This window comes from Lithobates pipiens, unplaced genomic scaffold (assembly GCF_037356315.1).
Source record: "Lithobates pipiens isolate NorthernLeopardFrog02 unplaced genomic scaffold, aLitPip1_a1.2 Scaffold_8, whole genome shotgun sequence".
Classification (NCBI taxonomy): domain Eukaryota; kingdom Metazoa; phylum Chordata; class Amphibia; order Anura; family Ranidae; genus Lithobates; species Lithobates pipiens.
The window spans coordinates 431752651-431774001 of NW_027507903.1; the positions used below are offsets into that span (position 1 = coordinate 431752651).

The following is a 21351-nucleotide window of genomic DNA, read 5'->3' on the forward strand; positions in this document are numbered from 1 at the left end:
CGTATCTGGCATGCTTGCTGGGAAGTTACTGTTTGAATGACAAGCGGCCAGAAAACTTAATCAGGGACTCATCAACACAGACAACTTGATTGGGAGTAAACAAGGCTGCAAAACGTTGGTTGAAGTGGTTCACGAGGGGCTGAATTTTGTAGAGCCGATCAAATTCAGGGTCACCCCCGAGGAAGACAGAGTTCATTGTCACTGAAGTGCATAAACCGCAAGATCTGCTCGTATCGTGTCCTGGTCATGGAGGCAGAGAACACAGGCATATGGCGAATTGGGTCAGTGGACCAATATGACCGCAACTCACTCTTTTTAACTATGCCCATGGGGAGAGAAAGGCCCAGAAAGGTCTTAAATTCTGAGACTGTAATTGGTCTCCAATCTCTGGCAAGGGTCAGCTGGGGATTAGCGGCGATGTATTGACCAGCATACAAATTGCTTTGGTCCACAATAGATCTATAGAGATCTTCTGTGAAAAACGGCGAATAAAAATCAAGTGACGTAAAATCAACTGTTTCCACCTGAATGCCTGGTTGGCCAGTGATTGGGGGAAGTACGGGTGCTGCAGAAGTGGTGGGTTCCCAATTAGGATTGGCGAATGCCGCAGGAAGGGCACTATGGACTCGACGGGCTTGTCTTTGTCTTCTTGGTGGCAGTGGGACACTACTTGTGCTTGCCACCTCATAAGCTTGAAATGCACTTATGGGACTCGCCACATCACCACATGATACTGCAGTGCTGGTGCTTGCCAGTTCACCAGAAGGAATAGCGGCACTAGTACTGCTCTGCTCCATACGAGGGACATGCGGTTCTTGCACCTCAGCGACAGCAAAAGATCGGGATCTGGTACGCCTGAACATACCAGGGACCACAACTCCATCGTCAGAGCTATCTGTCAGGGTGCTGCTGCTGTCTACTGGTTCGTATTCTGAGCCTGAATCTGACAGATGAGTGACTTCCTCCCCACTATCTGTCATGCTCAGAAATGTGTAGGCCTCTTTACTAGTATACCTTCGATTTGCTATTTTGGGCTCTAAATTTATTGGTACACTAGTGAGACTCACAGGAAAAAAAGCTCCTAGGCTGTCAGTGACTGTATCAAAACGCTACCAAAAAAACTGTTGGCGATCGCAGGGATCAGGTCTGACTCTGCGAATGCTGTGTTTTGTAAGTGACAGTGATCGATTGATACTGCACTTGGGTGGGCTGGGCGGAGGGACTAAACACAGGTGCTAGCAGATATCTGGGCTGATCTCGCCAACACTGCATTTTTGGGAACCCTAAACTGTTGGGGATGTTAGTATAGATCTGATCAGATCAGATATCGATCCGTTCAGATACTATACCACTAAGGGAGGTGTATGCTGCGTGCGTGGGTGTTAGCGGTACTGGAACTAACCTAACGCTGTCTGGGGCAACGCAGACCCTATCTGACCCTAAAACCTAACTCTGATCACCCGCCGGGTGATCAGGGGGTTAAACCTTTATTGGGTAAAATATGGCGGGTTCTCTGATGCAATAAAAAATTAACTAGCTAAACTGCGTCACCCGTGACACTTATACTGTGATCACAGGTGACACGGGGTAATCAAGGGGTTAAACCTTTATGGGGGGGGGGGGGTCTCTAGTCCTATCTGAACCTAATACTAGTTACCCTAACACCGATTAGTGTCACAAATGACACTAGTACAGCGTACAGCGATCAAAAAAAAATCTGATTGCTGTACTGGGTGACACAGTGACAGGTGGTGATCGGGGGATGATCGGGGGGGGGGGGGGGGGTGCCTACAAGACCTGGTGTCAGTGTGCTGTTGGTGCAACTCACTTGTGATGTTCTCTCCGCTCCATCTGGAAAGGAAAAAAAACGACACGAGACAGATGACATCACTTCCCCTGTCTGTGTTTACACTTACACGGACAGGGGAAGGATATCATTCGTCAGGAGCGTTCATCAGGTCCAGGCCAGAAATCATTGGCCTGGGCCTGGGGATTGATCTGCTCCTGACTAAATCCAATCGTTGCGGCCGGTGGGGGGGTACTGTGGGCGCACCCGACGTAGCATAACGGCGTCTCGCCTGGCTGTACCATTCCTGTACCATTTACTGTACCAGTAAAACTGCAGCAGGTGGTCAGGAACAGGTAAAGGAGGAAAATTCTTCCAGTGCTTGAAGTGAAACTATACTTCATCTGAGCACAATAAACCAAAAATGCTATTTAAATCTTTTTTTAACCCCTTAGGGCTGAGTGTATACAAATATGCTGCCCCAATGGACTTGGCTTTTTTCCGTGTATCTCCCTCTGTGTTGGGAGCACGTTGCATGTTCTAAAGATGGAGACCTGGAACTTCTGATCCCGAAGCCTCTGACTGGCTATCACAATGATCAGTTAAGCCTCATGCACACGAGACGCAGTTAAACGCGCGTTCAGATGCAGTTGGACAGTTTTTTCAACTGCACCTGAACTCATTCAATGTTATCCTATGTGTCCATGCACACAGTCTCGTTTTTTTCCGTTTATATGCAGTTGCGTTTAATCTCGTTTTTCCAGAAGCAAAAAAATGCGTTCAGAAACAAAAATTTCTGCGTTTCAGACGCAAAACGCGGTAAAACGCGGCAAAACGCCGCTACCGCGTTTAGCCGCGTTTGCGTTTATATGCGTTTTTAAAGGTGACCTTTTTTTTTACATTAAAAATCTCAAAAATTATTGCAAATGATGAAAAACCATTAGAAAAATATTTTAAACAATTGCAATTGCAAGTGGACAGTCCACAACTTGTGGCAAGTGACGTGGCAAGTGGACAATCCACAACTTGTGGCAAGTGACATGGCAGGTGGCAAGTGATGTGGCAAGTGGACAATCCACAACTTGTGGCAAGTGACGTGGCAGGTGAAGTGGCAAGTGACGTGGAAAGTGGACAATAGACAACTTGTGGCAGGTGACGTGGCAAGTGACCTGGCAGGTGACGCGGCAAGTGACTTGGCAGGTGACGTGGCAAGTGGAAAATCAACAACTTGTGGCAGGTGACTGGCATCTGACGTGGCAAGTGGACAATAGACAACTTGTGGCAGGTGACGTGGCAAGTGACCTGGCAGGTGACGCGGCAAGTGACTTGGCAGGTGACGTGGCAAGTGGAAAATCAACAACTTGTGGCAGGTGACTGGTATGTGACGTGGCAAGTGGACAATCCATAACTTGTGGCAGGTGACGTGGCAAGTGACGTGGCAAGTGGACAATCCACTTGTGGCAGGGGACGTGGCAAGTGACGTGGCAAGTGGACAATCCACTTGTGGAAGGTGATGTGGCAAGTGACGTGGCGAGTGGACAATCCACAACTTGTGTCAGCTGACGTGGCAAGTGGACAATCCACAACTTGTGGCAGGTGATGGGGCAAGTGATGTGGCAAGTGGACAATCCACTTGTGGCAGGGGATGTGGCAAGTGACGTGGCGAGTGGACAATCCACAACTTGTGTCAGGTGACGTGGCAAGTGGACAATCCACAACTTGTGGCAGGTGATGTGGCAAGTGATGTGGCAAGTGGACAATCCACTTGTGGCAGGTGACGTGGCAGGGGACGTGGCAAGGGACGTGGCAAGTGGACAATCCACAACTTGTGGCAGGTGATGTGGCTGGTGACGTGGCAAGTGGACAATCCACATCTTGTGGCAGGTGACGTGGCAGGTGACGTGGAAAGTGGTGTGGCAAGTGGACAATCCACAACTTGTGGCAGGTGATGTGGCTGGTGACGTGGTAAGTGGACAATCCACAACTTGTGGCAGATGGCATGGCAGGTGACGTGGAAAGTGGACAATCCACATCTTGTGGCAAGTGACGTGGCAGGTGATGTGGCAAGTGACGTGGCAAGTGGACAATCCACAACTTGTGGCAGGTGATGTGGCAAGTGATGTGGCAGGTGATGTGACAAGTGGACAATCCACATCTTGTGGCAAGTGACGTGGCAGCTGACGTGGCAAGTGACGTGGCAGGTGACGTAGCAAGTGACATGGCAAGTGGACAATCCACATCTCGTGGCAAGTGACGTGGCAGGTGATGTGGCAAGTGACGTGGCAAGTGGACAATCCACAACTTGTGGCAGGTGACGTGGCAGGTGATGTGGCAAGTGACGTGGCAGCTGACGTGGCAAGTGGACAATCCAAAACTTGTGGCAGGTGACGTGGCAAGTGACGTGGCAGGTGACGTGGCAAGTAATGTGGCAAGTGGACAATCCACAGCATGTGGCAAGTGACGTGGCAAGTGGACAATCCACAACTTGTGGCAGGTGACGTGGCAGGTGACGTGGCAAGTGAACAATCCACAACTTGTGGCAGGTGACGTGGCAAGTGACGTGGCAGGTGAAGTGGCAAGTGACGCGGCAAGTAGACAATCCACAACTTGTGGCAGGTGATGTGGCAAGTGACGTGGCAGGTGATGTGGCAAGTCACGTGGCAAGTGGACAATCCACAACTTGTGGCAGGTGATGTGGCTGGTGACGTGTCAAGTGGACAATCCACAGCTTGTGGCAGGTGGCATGGCAGATGACGTGGAAAGTGGACAATCCACATCTTGTGGCAAGTGACGTGGCAGCTGACGTGGCAAGTGGACAATCCAAAACTTGTGGCAGGTGACGTGGCAAGTGATGTGGCAGGTGACGTGGCAAGTGATGTGGCAAGTGGACAATCCACAGCTTGTGGCAAGTGACGTGGCAAGTGGACAATCCACAACTTGTGGCAGGTGACGTGGCAGGTGACGTGGCAAGTGAACAATCCACAACTTGTGGCAGGTGACGTGGCAGGTGATGTGGCAAGTGACGCGGCAAGTAGACAATCCACAACTTGTGGCAGGTGATGTGGCTGGTGACGTGGCAAGTGGACAATCCACAGCTTGTGGCAGGTGGCATGGCAGATGACGTGGAAAGTGGACAATCCACATCTCGTGGCAAGTGACGTGGCAGGTGATGTGGCAAGTGGACAATCCACAATTTGTGGCAGGTGACGTGGCAGGTGATGTGGCAAGTGGACAATCCCCAACTTGTGGCAAGTGACGTGGCAAGTGGACAATCCACAACTTGTGGCAGGTGCCGTGGCAAGTGACACGGCAAATGCAAGTGTACAACTGCTCTCTATGCTGCTGCTGCTCACTCTGATCAAAATAGCAGAAATAGTTAAAAAAAATGCTTTGAGAGCTTGGGGAGGGTCTACATGATGTTATCTTTATAAACGCGTCTAAACGCAAACGCGTCTAAACGCGTCTAAACGCGTCTAAACGCGACATGCAAACGCGGCAAAACGCGCGTTTCTAAACGCGCGTTTCAGCTTTTTTTTAACAGAGGTTTCATCTGCGTCTCGTGTGCATGAGGCCTTACTGTGAAATCTGCCCTTGTGTTTTCTTTATCTGTGAATGGAGGAGAGATACATTGTATCTATCTCTCTCTGTCCTTGCAGAGAGAAAAAAAGTGTGTTTAAAAACAAAATACAAAAAAATTATTATAAAAATATAAAAACCTAGATCAAGAATCATTTTAAGGTGGAGCTATACTCAAATGTTAACTTACAGGTCTTGTTAGGATAGATGCACCATAATAGAAATGCTAGAAATTGGTCAAGTTCTGGTTGCATATTTAAGAGCCTTTTTACACTGCCAGCACCCAGGCGTCAGCGGTAAAGCACCGTTAGTTTTTGCAGCGCTTTACAGGTCGTTTTTGCAGTGCTTTTCGGGCCCTTTTAACCCCCACTAGCGGCCAAATAAGGGGTTAAAAGCGCCCACAAAGTGCAGCTGTCGAGGCGCTTTGCAGGCGCTGCACATTGATTTTAATGGGCAGGGGCACTTTAGGAGCGGTGTATACACCGCTCCTAAAGCGCCTCAAGGAAGCTACTTGCAGGACTTTTTTGATGTCCTGCCAGCGCAGAGCCCCAGTGTGAAAGCACTCCGGCTTTCACACTGGGATTGCAGATGAGGCTTTTTTCAGGCGCTTTACAGGCACCATTTTTAGCGCTAAAGCGCCTGAAAAACACCTCCCATGTTAAAGGGGTCTAAAAGCTTAGGCATTTGTTGTTAGGTAATAAATGACAAACAATGATAAATGACAGCAGCAGCCAATTAGAATAGCATATAACAAGGACCAGCTAAATTAATAAATGTAGTAAATAAAGGAACATCAATTTCTCACCTTCTTTCCCTAGTAAAAATGAGTAAAAGCAGAGATGATTGACAGTGAGATACAGCCAACCTTGCCTGGGGACGCGTCCCTTCCAGTAACTGCAGGAGTAATAATTAACCAGTTTCTCCACCTCCGGCATAACAAACTGTTTCCGCATTTTTAGCTCTGCCTCTTTAAACTTGCCTGGGTCTTCTTCATCCTTGGCGGGCAGGCTCTTGTTCTCTTCAGCTATGATGCCCTACAAAACAAGAAAATAAGCATTTATGTATGCATATTACTAAAATCATGACTATAAAGATGCCTCATTTTAAATGGCAACAAGAACTGTCAGATTTTGTGCTTCATTAAAAAGCACACAGCTTTGAAAAACTTCTACTAGCAGAGTGCTGCCAAATAAATTAGCCTTCACACTACAACTCCAGGCAGCAGGTAAAATCTGAGAACCAACAATGCAATCCAGGACTGTTTTCAATGTGCTGAAAGCAGGAACCTGTACAATCCGTTGCAACCAAATTCAGAAAGCTTTTTAAAGTGCGTCCAAAACTCTCTCCAGCCTCCTGTCATTCTCGTACATGGCACAACCTCCCTCACTAAAATGAACGGTGCTCAGATCCTGGATTGCTCAGTTAAATTCAGTGTTAAATAAGGACACAACAATAGGGATTTGGCTTTACACCAGCCAGCACCGGCATTATGGGTAATTGACTCCACAATAAGGAAAACACTGCAAGTTATCGAAAAGATAAGTATTCGTAGGAATAATGAAATGTATCCCACTAAAACAAGCATGTTTTACATTCCTCCGTTTTGTTCCTGAGGGCAGTGGTCAAGTGTTTCATAAATTGAATATCATTTCGCTGGCAAATCTTTTATATGGTGGCCAGGATTGTTGTTTCCACATGGTAGGGATGCAAGTCCTAGCAGCATTAAACAGGTGCTACAGTTACGATTTGTGGTGTCAAATCTTGTGACAGATTCTCGAATGGATTTAGGTCTGGTCTTTGACTGGGCCATTTGAACACATGATTATGCTTTGATCTAAACCATTTAATTGTAGCTCTGGCTATATGTTTAGGGTCATTGTCCTGCTGGAAGGTGAACCTCCGTGCCAGTCTCAAGTCTTTTGCAGATTTTAAGATTGCCCTGTATTTGGCTCCATCCATCTTCTCATCAACTCTGACCAGCTTCTCTGTCCCTACTGAAGAAAAGCATCCCCACAACATGATGCTGTCACCACCATGTTTCACGGTTTGGATGGTGTGTTCAGGGGGACATGCAGTGTTAGTTTTCCGCCACATATAGCGTTTTGCTTTTAGGTCAAAAAGTGAAATTTTGGTCTCATCTGACCAGAGCACCTTCTTCCACATGTTTTCTGTGTCCCCCACATGGCTTCTCGCAAACTGCAAATGGACTTTTTTTCAACAATGGCTTTCTTCTTGCCACTCTTCCATAAAGGTCATATTTGTGAAGTGCACTACTAATAGTTGTCCTTTGGACAGATTCTCCCTCCTGAGCTGTGGTGCTCCTCTAGAGTTACCACAGGCCTCTTGGCTGCTTCTCTGATTAATGCTCTCCTTTCCCCGGCCTGTCAGTTTAGATGGACGACCTAGTCTTGGTAGGTTTGCAGTTGTGCCATACGCTTTCCATATTCAGATGATGAATCGAACAGTGCTCTGTGAGATGTTCAAAGCTTGGGATATTTTTTTCTTACCTTAACCCTGCTTAAGGCTGGGTTCACACTTAAGCATGGAGTGGCTCACAGCAGGGATCCGATGCTTCCCCATTCACTGTTTCAGGTCCGATTTCAGCCTGAACTTTTGGCTGAATTCGGACCTGAAATGGACCAGAAAACATACAGGACTCATGTGCAATTTGCCCTGGAGCTGCTCCGGAGATGTGTGAACCGGCTCCATAGAGAGTCCGTCACAATCTCCTATCATGCAAATTGGATGCGGAGAAACCCGCATCCAATTCGCAATAGTGTGAACTCAGCCTTAAAACTACTCCACAACTTTATCCCTGACCAGACTGGTGTGTTCCTTGGCCTTCATGATGTGGTTTGTTCACTAAGGTTCTCTAAAAGACCTCTGGGGGCTTCATAGAACAGTTGTATTTATACTGAGATTAAATTACACACAGGTGGACTCTATTTATTAATTAGGTGAGTTCTGAAGGCAATTGGTTCGACTCAATTTTTGTTAGGGATATCAGAGTAAAGGGGCTGAAAGTGGTTGAAAACCCTTTACAACCACTTTAAACTACAGGCAAGCCTATAATTAGGCTTGCCTGTAGCTGCACTGGATATCTCCTAAACCTGCACGATTTAGGAGATATCCCTGTATTTGCATGTGCCGATGTCACGCGGCACATGCGCACTTAAGCTAACTGAAGCAATGCGTTCGCAGCGGCTCCCACTCTCATGCGTGAGTGATGTCATCGCGGCTCCGGCCAATCCCAGCGCCGGAGCCAAGATACCCAGAAGCAAGCCCCAGGCGACATGTCGGTGGCCTGAGAGGGAGAAGAGGTTGGCTGCGGGAGATTCGTTCTCGGGTATGTAATTCATAATGAGCTAGTATGCTATGCATACTAGCTAATTTTGCCTTTATCTTGCAGGGTGTGTTTTAATTTTTATTTTTGCAGAAGGATTTACTTCCTCTTGAATACAAAAAACATGCCACACTTTTCAGATATTTGTAAAAAAACATTTGAAAAACATTTATCTTTTTCCTTCTACTTCACAATTATGTGCTACTATGTTGGTCGATCACATAAAATCCCAGTAAAGTACATTTATGTTTTTGGTTGTAACATGACAAAATGTGGAAAATTTCAAGGGGTATGAATACTTTTCCAAGGCACTTTACATACCTGACAACTAAGACTGGCCATATTCTTTCTATTTTCTTTCCTTTAAGCACAGGTGGAAGGAAAGAAAAATCGCTCATAGTGAGCGTTGATGGGGGAAACCCTCCTACTGCGTTATTCCGACAGCAGGATTTCTCAATAATCGCTGCGGTCAGTTATAGCCGTGATCGAATGAAAAAACCAGAGGGGCAACATGTCGAACCCCCTGAACAACTGAACAAACATACTCACCAATGAATGAGTTGCCAAGGTTCACTGAAAAAAAGACAGCCAAAACTGATATCTGCCCCTTGATGGTGCTTAAGGCAAGTTTCTGATCCGCTCCTCACTGCAAAAACAGCAGGATGCTGGAAATCGAGTATGTGCGCGGATGCCACCCCATCTCCTTACACATGGAAATGTAGGCCTTCCAAGTACGATGATACATTTTCAGACAAGAGGACTTCCGTGCATTCAGCATAGTGGATATTACAGAAACCGACAGACCTCAGTCCCTTAGCACCCGGCTTTCAACAGCCAAGCTGTTAAAGTCAGTGACGTATTGGACCTTGCAACAGAAGATCCTCTCGCATCGACAGTCGCCAAGGAACATCCGCCACCATTCGTACTATGTCGGCGTATCACGGACGCCGAGGCCAATCTGGGGCAATCAGAATTACTGGAATCCCCTCAGCCTCCACTCTGCGAAGCAGACGTGGTAGAAGTTTGAGTGGGGGGAAAAGCATAAATCAGCTAATAATGCCCCCATGGAGCCACCAACGCGTCTGCCGTGTCCACCCAGGAATTTTTTGACCTGGTCACAAACCTCTGTACCTTCCGATTGAGTCCAGAAGCCAGGAGATTGACATCTGGCATGCCCCACACTTTAGGCAAAGGAGCCGAAATACATCTGGATGTATCGACCATTCCCCTTGGTCCAGCATCTGACGACTTAGGTAGTCCGCTTGCCAGTTTTCTACACCCGGAATGTACACGGCCGAATGAGCCGTCCAATGAAGAAAAGGAACAACTTCCCGGACCGAAAGGCCGGTGACCTCAGCCACCAGAGCAGGGAATCCCTGACTAGCTGGCTCACCCGAATTTGACAATCCATGGACAACGGAGATTTGTCCCATTTGGACAGGATCTCCTTTTGCAAGATTCAAGTGTGGAATTGTGCATACGGTGCTGCCTTGACAGTGGCTACCATGAGACCCAGGGCTCGCATGCAAAACGCAGTGACGACCACCTGCGGGACACCAACAACTTTACTGCAGCATGAAGAGTCTGCAGCTAGCCCGAAGGGAGAAAGACTCTCCACTCGGAGGAGTCCAGAAAAAGGCCCAGGTCCTCCAGGAGTTGAGTCGGCACCAACACCGACTTATGTAGGTTCAGTACCCAAACTCCTGAAGAGTTTGCATAGTGATTGCCACATCCTCCCTTAATTCAGAGGCAGAAGCTGCTCTCAGAAGGAGGTCATCCAGGTAACCCACGATTGCGATCCCTCACTGCCTTAGCAAAGCCAAAATTGGGGCTAGCACCTTGGCGAAGATCCTTAGTGCTGACGTCAGGCCAAAAGGGAGAGCTACAAATTTGTAGTGTTCGCCCCCGACCGCAAATCGCAGAAACCTCTGATGCTTGATGTATATGGGGACATGCAAGTATGCATCCTTGATGTCCAGAGATGCCAGAAAATCACCCTGATTGAGTGCAGGGACCACTGAGCGAACTGATTCTACCCTGAACCTTTGTACCTTCACAAAGCTGTTGAGAGCCTTGAGGACCAGAACCAGACAGACCCAGATTGGAGTAGAATCCCTGAAACTTTTGCGGCATCGGTACAGATACTATCACCCCGCACAGCAGCAGGTCCTGTACTGCCCCAAAGAGGGCCTTCCCTTCCCTGTACTGCCCCAAAGAAGTCCCTTCCACCGGAATCCTGGTTACCTTATTTAACCTGGACAATCGGTGGAGATGTCCATTTCTTCAGGAAACTCTCCTCAAAGGGGTAAGGCACCACCATGCATTTCAGGACTGAAAAGGCCCGGTGCGGCTTTCCCCACTCCTTTTAAATAAACGTATCAAAATAAGTTGGTAAAGGAAACACCTTAGAAATGTGGGCCGGCTTGTGGGACCCGAAAGGGACTGACACCTCTGTAGATGCCCCCGGCGTATCCTCCATTTTTAGGGTATCCCGCACCGCTGTAATAGGTGCTCCTACAAGTGCCTTTTCCTGTGCTTACTCTGACGTGGAGCCATCCTCACTGTCCGAACGGTCCTGGTCCGCATCCTCTAATATGTCAGAACAGGGTCCGCCTGTCAAAGCGGGGCCAGAGTCTGAATCAGAGCTTTCCCCAGAAGACGTGGGGGGGGGGGTTTCCCCCCTTGCGCCCGCACGCTGCTTCCACCCTGGCAACAAAGGCATCCAGGACCGCCAACAGAGCGTCCATAGGCAGGGGAACCAGTTGCAATAACAGGGATGTCTGGGGAAAAAGAGCCAGCTTCCGACGCCATGCTGTCCCACACTTGCCTGTCACCACTTAGGAACCGAAGGCAAGTCACACAAAATCTCCACCCTCCTAGCTGCCACAGACTGAGGGGCCCCCTGCAGGTCTCACCACCCTGACCCAGGTACTGCGCTGTGCTGCTGCTGTCCGCTCTCCTCTGTGTCATCCAAGAGGTGTCTGTGTGAAAAGCGCATTGTTCTAGAAGTAAACAAGCACCCAGCACAGAGGCAAAACTAACTGAGGCTAATAGAAAATTGCTGCCGGCAGCCTCAGCAAAAATATCTGAGGGCGCCGAGAAAATGGCCACTGAACTACCAGAAAATGGCTGAAAGGCAAATACTGGCTGTGGCTACAAAAAAATGGCTGCGGCCCCAGGAAAATGGCCGTGGAGCGAGGGCAGCCTCCACACATGTCAAACAGCACAAACACCCCACTGTGGCCCAGAAACAGGGAAGAAGATGAGCGGACCCCCAACACCCAGCACAGCCCCCTGCCAGGACCCAGAGCCCCCCCCTGGAGGATCCCCACCCAGCCAGGTACATGCACCACACCCTCCATGTGCCCAGTCACACGGTGACCCATAGAATGGGGAGGAGGGAAGGGACAGGGTGAGAAGAAAGGTAGGAGTGAGAGACTCCCTAGTCGACCTCCCAGGGAATGCTCAGCTGCTCCAGACAGGTGGAACCATACTTGCCCCTCCTGCAGGGACTGCTGGACGCATTCCACAGACAGACCCATCACCCGACCAGTACGGGGTGGCTCCTGGCCACAGCACACTGTGACACAGACAGCAGTAGCCAGGTCATATGTGTGCCCCGGGAAAATATAGCTCACCAGCCACCCCTGGATCAGATGGGGCATGTTGTGGCCAACCCAGCGCGTAGCTAGGGCCAGCTCAATGGCCAGGCTGGGGAGACTACAAGGATCTATATTATCCAGCCTGTCACCCAGCCCAGCTGTTGATTAAAGATCACAGGAATCAAAAATGCAGAAAAAAAAAAAAATTCCCAGGAACAATGGTCCCACCGGGAGCCAGGTCCTTCTCCTACACTAGGCAGAAAAAAACTGAGCTGCTGGATGCAGTGTGAGGGGTTATAGCCAGTAGTACAGCCCCCTGGGTGAGTCTGTGCAAGTGTTGCTGTTTTTAACACTTTAGTCCTCTCCTAAGGGGCGATATAACCCTAAGGTCAAGATGAAGATGCTGTGTCAGTCAATGAACGAAAGAGAAAATACATTTCCTACCTCCTCACAGCCAAGCAGACCTCATTTTATCACTCTCAATAACACCTTCTCATCCAGTCCCCATCAACTCTTTTCTACCTTTAACTCTCTAGTTCGTCCTCCACCCACTGCAACCATCAGTAAATATCCAGAGCTGCATGGTTGGGGCAGAATGTGATTTCCTTCCATGATGCAGTGTTCAGGCCTAAGCAGTCAAATGCCCAACTCACACTTGACAAGGACACCACCAGCTTTTTTTTTTTTTTTTTTTTAAGTATTTGTGAAAAAATATAGGTGGGGGTTGGGGAAAGGGGGACGTAAAGAAAAGAAAAGTAAAGGTCTGCTCCAAATGGACAGAAATCTATTACTTTGTATACGTTTGTATACAAATTTAGCAATATACAGACAAATACCATTTCAAAAGGGTTATCTACGAGTAGTCCCATTCACTGGTAAACCACGGTTCCCCAGGGACTACAACTGAGAGAAATGTGGTTTTCTACCTTACCCACCCCTCTCACCCTCATTTCAAACGGAAATACAGAGGAAATGTTTAAACCACAAAAGAGGAATTCTCTTTCAGAAACACAGCTATCAGCTTCACATTAAGATATTATACAGTGTCTTGAAAAAGTATTCATACCCCTTGAAATTTTCCACATTTCACCACTACAGCCCCGGAAGGATTTGCCCCCTTCCTGACCAGGCCATTTTTTGCGATACAATATATCTAATAAAAAACTTGCGCTGAAGTGTTAAATCAAAATGAATACAAATGAAAAATAAGAATGAGACTGCAGCTGCTGCACAAAGGTGCTAAAAACCTTAAAGCGATATAAAGTATGAAACAGCGCTAGTAGCCTATATCAAACAATATATGTCCTAGTGAATGGTGCCTTATAAATCAAAGTATTTGAAAAATAAACAAAAAAAAAAAATGCACAAAATCTGAAAAGTGCTTGGTACTCCAAAACTGTAAACAAGTGAGTTGACTCACCCTTCGGTGACCCCACTCACCAGAAATAATAGATCCTCAGCTTCGCAGCCTGGGATCAAAAAAGCAGTGATCTAATGATCTGGGGATATGCAGGATGGTTCCTCAGCAAACTCTTCCAAGAAGATATTTTATGATGGAATGGATATACCACACTCCATAGATGGGAAAACAGAGAGAGAACTCATAGTGAAATACCGTTTAACATGAGTTATCAAGCGCATTAAATGCGCAACAAACAGGATATTTGGCAAAGACAGTCATCAGTAATAAAACATCCGAGTTCAGCGCTGTGTGGTGTGTGTTCCACGGAGGCGGAAATTGCTTCACTGGTTACAACGAACTGGAAGTACGTCAACGCGTTTCGCCCCTCCTCAAGGCCATCAAAGGACATTACTTCTGGTTTCATTACAACTTATAACCAAGGGTAGATCACTCCTCCCTCTGGGGAGGACAAAGCGCACACACTAATTTCCTCCCGTTACATAATTTCCTGTTGTCAAATATAAAACTTTAATATAAACAGAAGCCCAAACTGACAAAATTGCCTGTTCGGCTATAAAACTACAATAAAAACACATAATGTGATAGGCATACAGTGCCTTGCAAAAATATATCCACCCTCCTTGGCATTTTTCGTGTTTTGTTGCCTCACAACCTAGAATTAACATGGATTGTTTGAGGATTTGCATCATTTAATTTACAGAACATGCCCACAACTTTGAAGATTTTTTTTTATTTTTTATTGCGAAGCAAACAAATAGGACAAAATAAAAGAAAAAAAAAAATGATTCACCCCCCTAAAGTCAATACTTTGTAGAGCCACCTTTTGCAGCTATCACAGCTCCAAGTCGCATTGGATAAGTCTCTATGAGCATGCCACAGCTTACCACTGGGATTTTTGCCCATTCCTCCTTGCAAAACTGCTCCAGCTCCTTCAAGTTGGATGGTTTGTGCTTGTGAACAGCAATCTTTAAGTTTGACCATGGATTTTCTATTGGATTGAGGTCAGGTTTTGACAAGGCCATTCCAACACATTTACATCTTTCCCCTTAAACCACTGTGTTGCTTTAGCAGTGTGTTTGGGTCATTGTCCTGGAAGGTGAACCTCCATCCTAGCCTCAGATCACACACAGAGTGGTACAGGTTTTGCTAAAGAATATCCCTGTATTTAGCTCCATCCATATTTCCCTCAACTATCCCCACAGCATGATGCTGCCACCATCATGTTTCACTGTGGGGATGGTGTTATTTGGGTGATGTGATATGTTGGGTTTGCGCCAGACATAGCTTTTTCACTTCAATTTTAGTCTCATCAGACCAGAGCACCTTCCTCCATGCATTTGGGAGTCTCCCACATGCCTTTTTGCAAACTCAAACATGCCATTTTGTTTTTTGCTGAAAGTAATGGCTTTCTTCTGGCCACTCTGCCATCAAGCCCAACTCTATGAAGCGTATGGCTTATTGACATACTATGTACAGATACCCAAGTCTCTTCTGTGGAACTCTGCAGTGTTACCTTAAGTCTCTTTGCTGCCTCTCTGATTAATGTCCTCCTTGCCTGGTCCGTGAGTTTTGGTGTGTGGCCGTCTCTTTGCAGGTTTAGATTTATTTGATGGTGCTCCTAGGGATCATCAAAGATTTGGATATTTTTTTATAACCTAACCCTGACGTATATTTCTCAACAACATTGTCCCTTTCTTGTTTTTTTTGTAAAATTCTATTTATTAAGTTTTATACACACAACATAAAAACAAACAGCTTGGCCGACACCAAGTCAGATATACGGCCAACATGGCCGGAAAATACAAAGTGCAAAATCATATACCCTTGCCCTCCACCCCCATTACTCAGTTCCCTTCCCCCCTTCAACAACATAATCAAGTCATAGGAGCGAAAGCCTTCCAGGTCGTAACCATTGACGGATAACATATATCCAGACTGCACCCAATTCAGGAGAAAGTAGACCTATCACAGAGACTTAGATAAACCTAGCACTAACCCACTGTTTGATCAGACTCGTACCATGCTCTCCAAACTTTTACAAATTTCTTGCCACAGCCTCTAGCAATGTATGTAGCCTTGTACAGAGGGATCATTGCATTTACCAACCCTTTCCAAAAGGCTACCTCTGGAGCACCTGTTTTTTCCAAGTAAAATAGACTTTTTCCCGTAGAAAAGTAGGATTGTAAGTAACGTTCTGAGAGCCCTTGAGGGGACCACCTCTTCAACCAAGCCCAGGAGACACACATTAATGGTCATCTGTACCGGCACCTACAACACCTCAGCTATACAGGAAGTGACCCCAGACCAGAACATCTGAATTTGGGGGCAGCCCCAAAACACATGATGTGCGTCAGCCAGAGCAAATGAGCATCGCCAGCAGTCCGAGGAGACAGAGGGGTATATCGAGGCCAATCTAGCTGGGGTATAATACATTCTGTGTAAAAATTTGAACTGAATAAACCTATCCCTTGCTACTACTAAATGATGAAAAGACATGTCGTCCTAGTCTTCCCCTTGTATCTCTGGCACCTCAACCTCCCAGCATTCTCTACACTTAAGTAATGCCTTAGGGCTAACTTTAAACAGGTCTTTGTATGTCACAGAAAGAGTGTCCCTTTCTTGTTTGAAGAGTTCCTTGGTCTTCATGGCAGTGTTTGGTTAGTGGTGCCTCTTGCTTAGGTGTTGAAGCCTCTGGGCCCTTTCAAAAAGGTGTGTATATGTAATGAAAGATCATGCAACACTTAGATTGCACATAGGTGGACATCATTTCACTAATTGTGTGACTTCTGAAGGTAACTGGTTGCATCAGAGCTTTTTATGGGCTTCATAACAAAAGGGGCGAATACATACGCACATGCCAATTATTCGTTTTTTATTTCTGAAAAATAGTTTTATGTATATATTTTTCAAATTTTACTTCACCAACTTAGACTATTGTGTTCTGATCCATCGCATATAATTCAGATTAAAAAAAACATCGAACGAAAGGTTGTAATGTAACAAAATAGGTAAAAAGCCAAGGGGGGGGGGGGGGGGGGGTGGTGAATACTTTTGCAAGGCACTGTATGCAAAAGATTTACAATACATGATAAACAATTAAGAAAAATAAAGAAATGAAAATAAAAAAATGTTATTAAAATTATAGAAAAAATATATAAGCATGAAAATAAAAACAAAATAAAATAAAAATAGGAATAAAATTAAATTAAAATTAAAACTAAAAAATAAATACAATGAAATATCTCTCTAAGCAATCAATTAGAAAAATGGGCACATCTCAAATAATATTACCAGTTTCTCTTTTTCTTTTGCTTCCCCTGCATTCCATGGCACCTCAAAATTATCCAGATGGGGAAAGAAGAGAAGGACAAGAGGATGCAGGGGAGGCAAAAGGAAAAAAAAACATAATGGAAGGAATTTTTAATTTGTATCCCATTGCACCTCAAACATTGTTTTTATTGTAGTTTTATAGCTTATAGCTTCTATTTATATTAAAGTTTTGTTTTTGGCAACAGGAAATGATGTAATGCAAGTTGTTCTCTCGCCTCCTCATATCATGCCATTTTACATTAACGTCACCTCTGCAATGGATTTTGTCCTTCTGATAATAAGAACTTTTTTTTTTTTATATATATATATATATATATATATATATATATATATATATATATATACAATCAACTGCACTTTGCAATTAAACCACTTCCCACCTGGCTTATAATAAATTTGACAGCTGAGCGGAAGAGTGGCTAAACTGGATGGATGGCATATGACTTCCTCCCATGATCGGGCTGTCCTGTTGCCCAATCTGTCACCAATTGTGTGACAGATCAGTGAAACTGGTCGCTGTAATCAATAACAGCAGATTATATGGCAATTGTACACAATGAATGGCATGCATTTATAGCCATTTATTGTGTTGATCTCTGTGATTGGTCACAAAAACAGGATTTTTATAACAGCTTACCTGTAAAATCCTTTTCTTTGATGTACATTAGGGGACAGAGAGCCATAATTAATACTATGTGGGTGATAGGGTCACCGATGGGTGATGAACACTGGCACGCCCTAAGGCAAGAGAGGAGTCCTCAGTTTTGTAGCCAAGCAATTAAAGTGTATACCAAGAAGGGATGAACCTCTGTGTCCCCTGATGTACATCAAAGAAAAGGATTTTTACAGGGAAGCAGTTTTAAAAATCCTGTTTTCTTTTCTTACATTAGGGGACACAGAGCCATAGTACTTACTATGTGGGATGTCCCATAGCAATGGCAACTGAAGTGAGGGAGACAACAAAAAAACAGGAGGCCAGAGGACTCGTACTGCAGCCTACTGTGTCCAAAGGCAATATCCCTGTGACCTTAAATATCGATTTGATAAAATCAGATAAACACATGAACCGAGGGGGGGGGGGGGGTACACAGTGCCAGGTCGATGGGGTATATATTTATAGGTGGGGGTAGTATATAGTTCCAGGTCCGGGTGGTATATAGTGCCAGGTCAGGGTGGTATATAGTGCCAGGTCAGGGTGGTATATAGAGCCAAGTTAGGTCTGTATATAGTGCCAGGTCAGGGTGGTATATAGTGTCAGGTGGGTATATAGTGCCAGGTCTGGGTGGTATATAGTGCCAGGTCATGGTGGTATATAGCGACAGGTTAGGTCTGCATGTAGTGACAATGTGCATTGTTCAGTCACTTAAAGCACGTCTGAAGATTCCTAGGCTGATGTAGTCTCTCCTCCTCTTTCTTTTTTTAGCTGTGGGAGGGGGTCAGCCTAAGGGGAGGAGTCTGTAGGAGAAGTGAAGGAGGCAGCCACACCCTGACCCTGCCCACAAGGGCAGATAATTATCATCCCCGAGGGACAGCCTAATGACAGGGGGGAGTTACAGACAGCTTCCCCCACACCGTTGGGCTCACTGCTGATCAGATCAACTGTTTACAAAGCTGCAATGACAGGGAAAGTGCAGGAGCCCCAGATGTACCTGGGGTCCCTAGGCAGTGCCTGACACCCCCCCATTGTGTGTCACCCGGGTCGGACCAGCCCCCGCCCCCCCCCCCTTGGTACGCCACTGCATCAAGCTCCAATGCCTTAAAGTGGAGTTGCCCCCCAAAAAATAAAACTACTTAAAATTCTTAAAAAAAATCAAAAAAAAATAATTGGCAAAAAAAAAATTTTTTACTCACCTCTAAATACCGGTTGCTAGGGGGTCCCTCGTAGTCTGCCTTCTTCATTGCCCGGGCTGGTGACATCACTTCCCCTCGCGCCGCACATTCACCTGGGACCTGTCACGTGTCCCAGGTGACTGTACGGCGTATCACGGCGCCCTGCGCCGCTCGCGCATGCGCAGTGGGTGCCCGGCTGTGAAGCCACAGCCGGGTGCCCACAGTATGCATGACGGCGCCGCGAGCGGAGCGGGGAGCGAGGGGGGGGCTTCGTTCCCCCGCATCGCTGGAACCCGGGACAGGTAAGTGTCCGATTATTAAAAGCCAGCAGCTGCAGTATTTGTAGCTGCTGACTTTTAATTTTTTTTTTTTTAGGGGGTACCCCACTTTAAGCTGTAAAAGTGCACCCTGATTTTCAATAGATGCAGGAATCACAGTATCTTTGGAAAAGCTGATATACAATCTGGCAGCTCAAGGATAAATCCCAGAGCATAAATTAAGAAGAGGATGGTCATGTAGTGCAATATATTTCAACAAAAGGGTTTATTAAAACGGTACACTAAAAACTTACATTAAGGCAACCAAACATCAGCAAAAATAAATGCACATAAAAAACAGAGCAGTGATTTGCACCAGCCAGCTAAAACGGTTTGGTGTCATCTAGATGGGACATGTAAGAAATTCTAGATAAGAAAAAAAATAAGCAAAGCCAAAGTGTAATCAATACTTGGTATTAGGTGTGCATTAGCCCAGGTTCACACCGAGCTCAGCTGAACTCGCACGACTTCACCCCCGCATTTCAGTCCCAATTTCGGCCACAATCCCAGAGACATCCGTGCAGGTTTCTGCACAGATGTCAATGTAAATCGCAGCCTGAAATCGCAAAAAGCAGTACAGAAATTAGCCCTTGAAATCAGTGCAGCGGTGCCACACCGATTAGGATGGTGCCATTGACGATAATTGCTGGCGATTTTACATGCAACTTGACATGTCAAATCGCATGTCAAAATGCTTCAGTGCGAACCAGGGCCAAAGGTAAATAAAATGTAATTAAAACAGATTACCAAAAAACAAATTAAATTAAAAAAACCTCTTTCCAAAGAAAAAAAATAATTTCATTTTAAATATGTTCAGGATGTAGAGATACACTGATTCTCTCCATGTTGATCACCATTTACAGATACATATACATATTAAAGAGTCATCATAAACCCAATGTATTGGTAGGTAGAACTGAACATAATATAACATAACCCAGTATGACAAGTAGACATAATATCTATCAAATATTAAAATGTGAGCTCCCTTCATATTTTCATGAATTTACTGAATACTAACAATTGGGGTATTGGGTTCACTCATGAATGGAGTGATACTTCTATCAACTTTTTGTATGTTACCATATTAAAGCAACACAAACTTCAGACAAAAAAATTCTTTAAAACCACTGATAGAAATGGTTTTATACCAGTTGGGAGTTATCATCCCAACTAGTTACAATCAGTTCTTTAAAGTCAATTTCAACGAATTCGATGAAATTGTTCTAACTTAGACGATTTTAGTCTGCAGGAATTCACTCCTTCATGAGAGCGCTTCATGGAGAAGGGTTATGATAATTGTGTTCTAGAATCAGAAATCCAGAGAATATTGACTCAGGATAGGAACACACTCGTAGTCCCTAGAAACAAAAATTTTTATGTTTCTAATAAATTTGAATGGTTATTTTTGACCACTTTCTCTACCCAGTGTAAAATAAATGGGGTAATAAAATTTTGACAAAACACTGGAAAGTCCTGAAGGGAGATAATGTGTTGGGTCCACCTCTCCCTGATCGAACGAATGTCATTTTTTGAAGAACCGAAAAACTAGAATGATTTGGTAGCTCCTAGTTCCACGGAGGTGTTCCCCAAAATCAGAATGTTTGAGAATCTAAAAGGCCTTTTATCCATGCAGAAGGTGTAACACATGTAAGGATTCAAAAACGCTGAGGACTGCTTCCTTTACATCTCATTAGAGCTGCACGATTCTGGCTAAAATGAGAATCACAATTTTTTTGCTTAGAAGATGGATCACGATTCTGTCAAGATTCTTGCGGCGTAACATCATCTTTCACATTAAAAGAAAAAACAATTGGACTAACCTTATTGTTTCGTTTTTTTTTTTTTCATTGAAGTGAATTTTTTCCCCAAAAAATTGCATTTGAAAGACCGCTAGGCAAATACAGTGTGACATAAAATATTACAGCAATTACCATTTTATTCCCTAGGGTCTCTGCTAAAATATATATAATGTTTGGGGGTTCCAAGTAATTTTCTAGTAAAAAAAATACTGATTTTAACTTAAGAAAGAAGTGTCAGAAAAAGATTTAGACTTTAAAGTGGGGTTGCACACAACAAACAAAAATATTTTTAATTTTTTTATTTTGTACAAATACTTTATATGTACACATTTTTCCTGTTTT

At 45.2% G+C, this 21351-nt stretch overlaps 1 protein-coding gene across 2 annotated transcripts in view; it reads right to left on the minus strand.

The window, feature by feature from the left end:
• The window catches only part of TBC1D9B (TBC1 domain family member 9B), a 174377-nt gene that overhangs the window by 93601 nt on the left and 59425 nt on the right, over positions 1 to 21351 (minus strand). For both annotated transcript variants that reach the window (XM_077474303.1, XM_077474302.1), the window contains exon 4: positions 6168 to 6396. In XM_077474303.1, coding sequence (XP_077330429.1) covers positions 6168 to 6396 — 229 coding nt within the window. The remainder of the gene's footprint in view (positions 1 to 6167; positions 6397 to 21351) is intronic.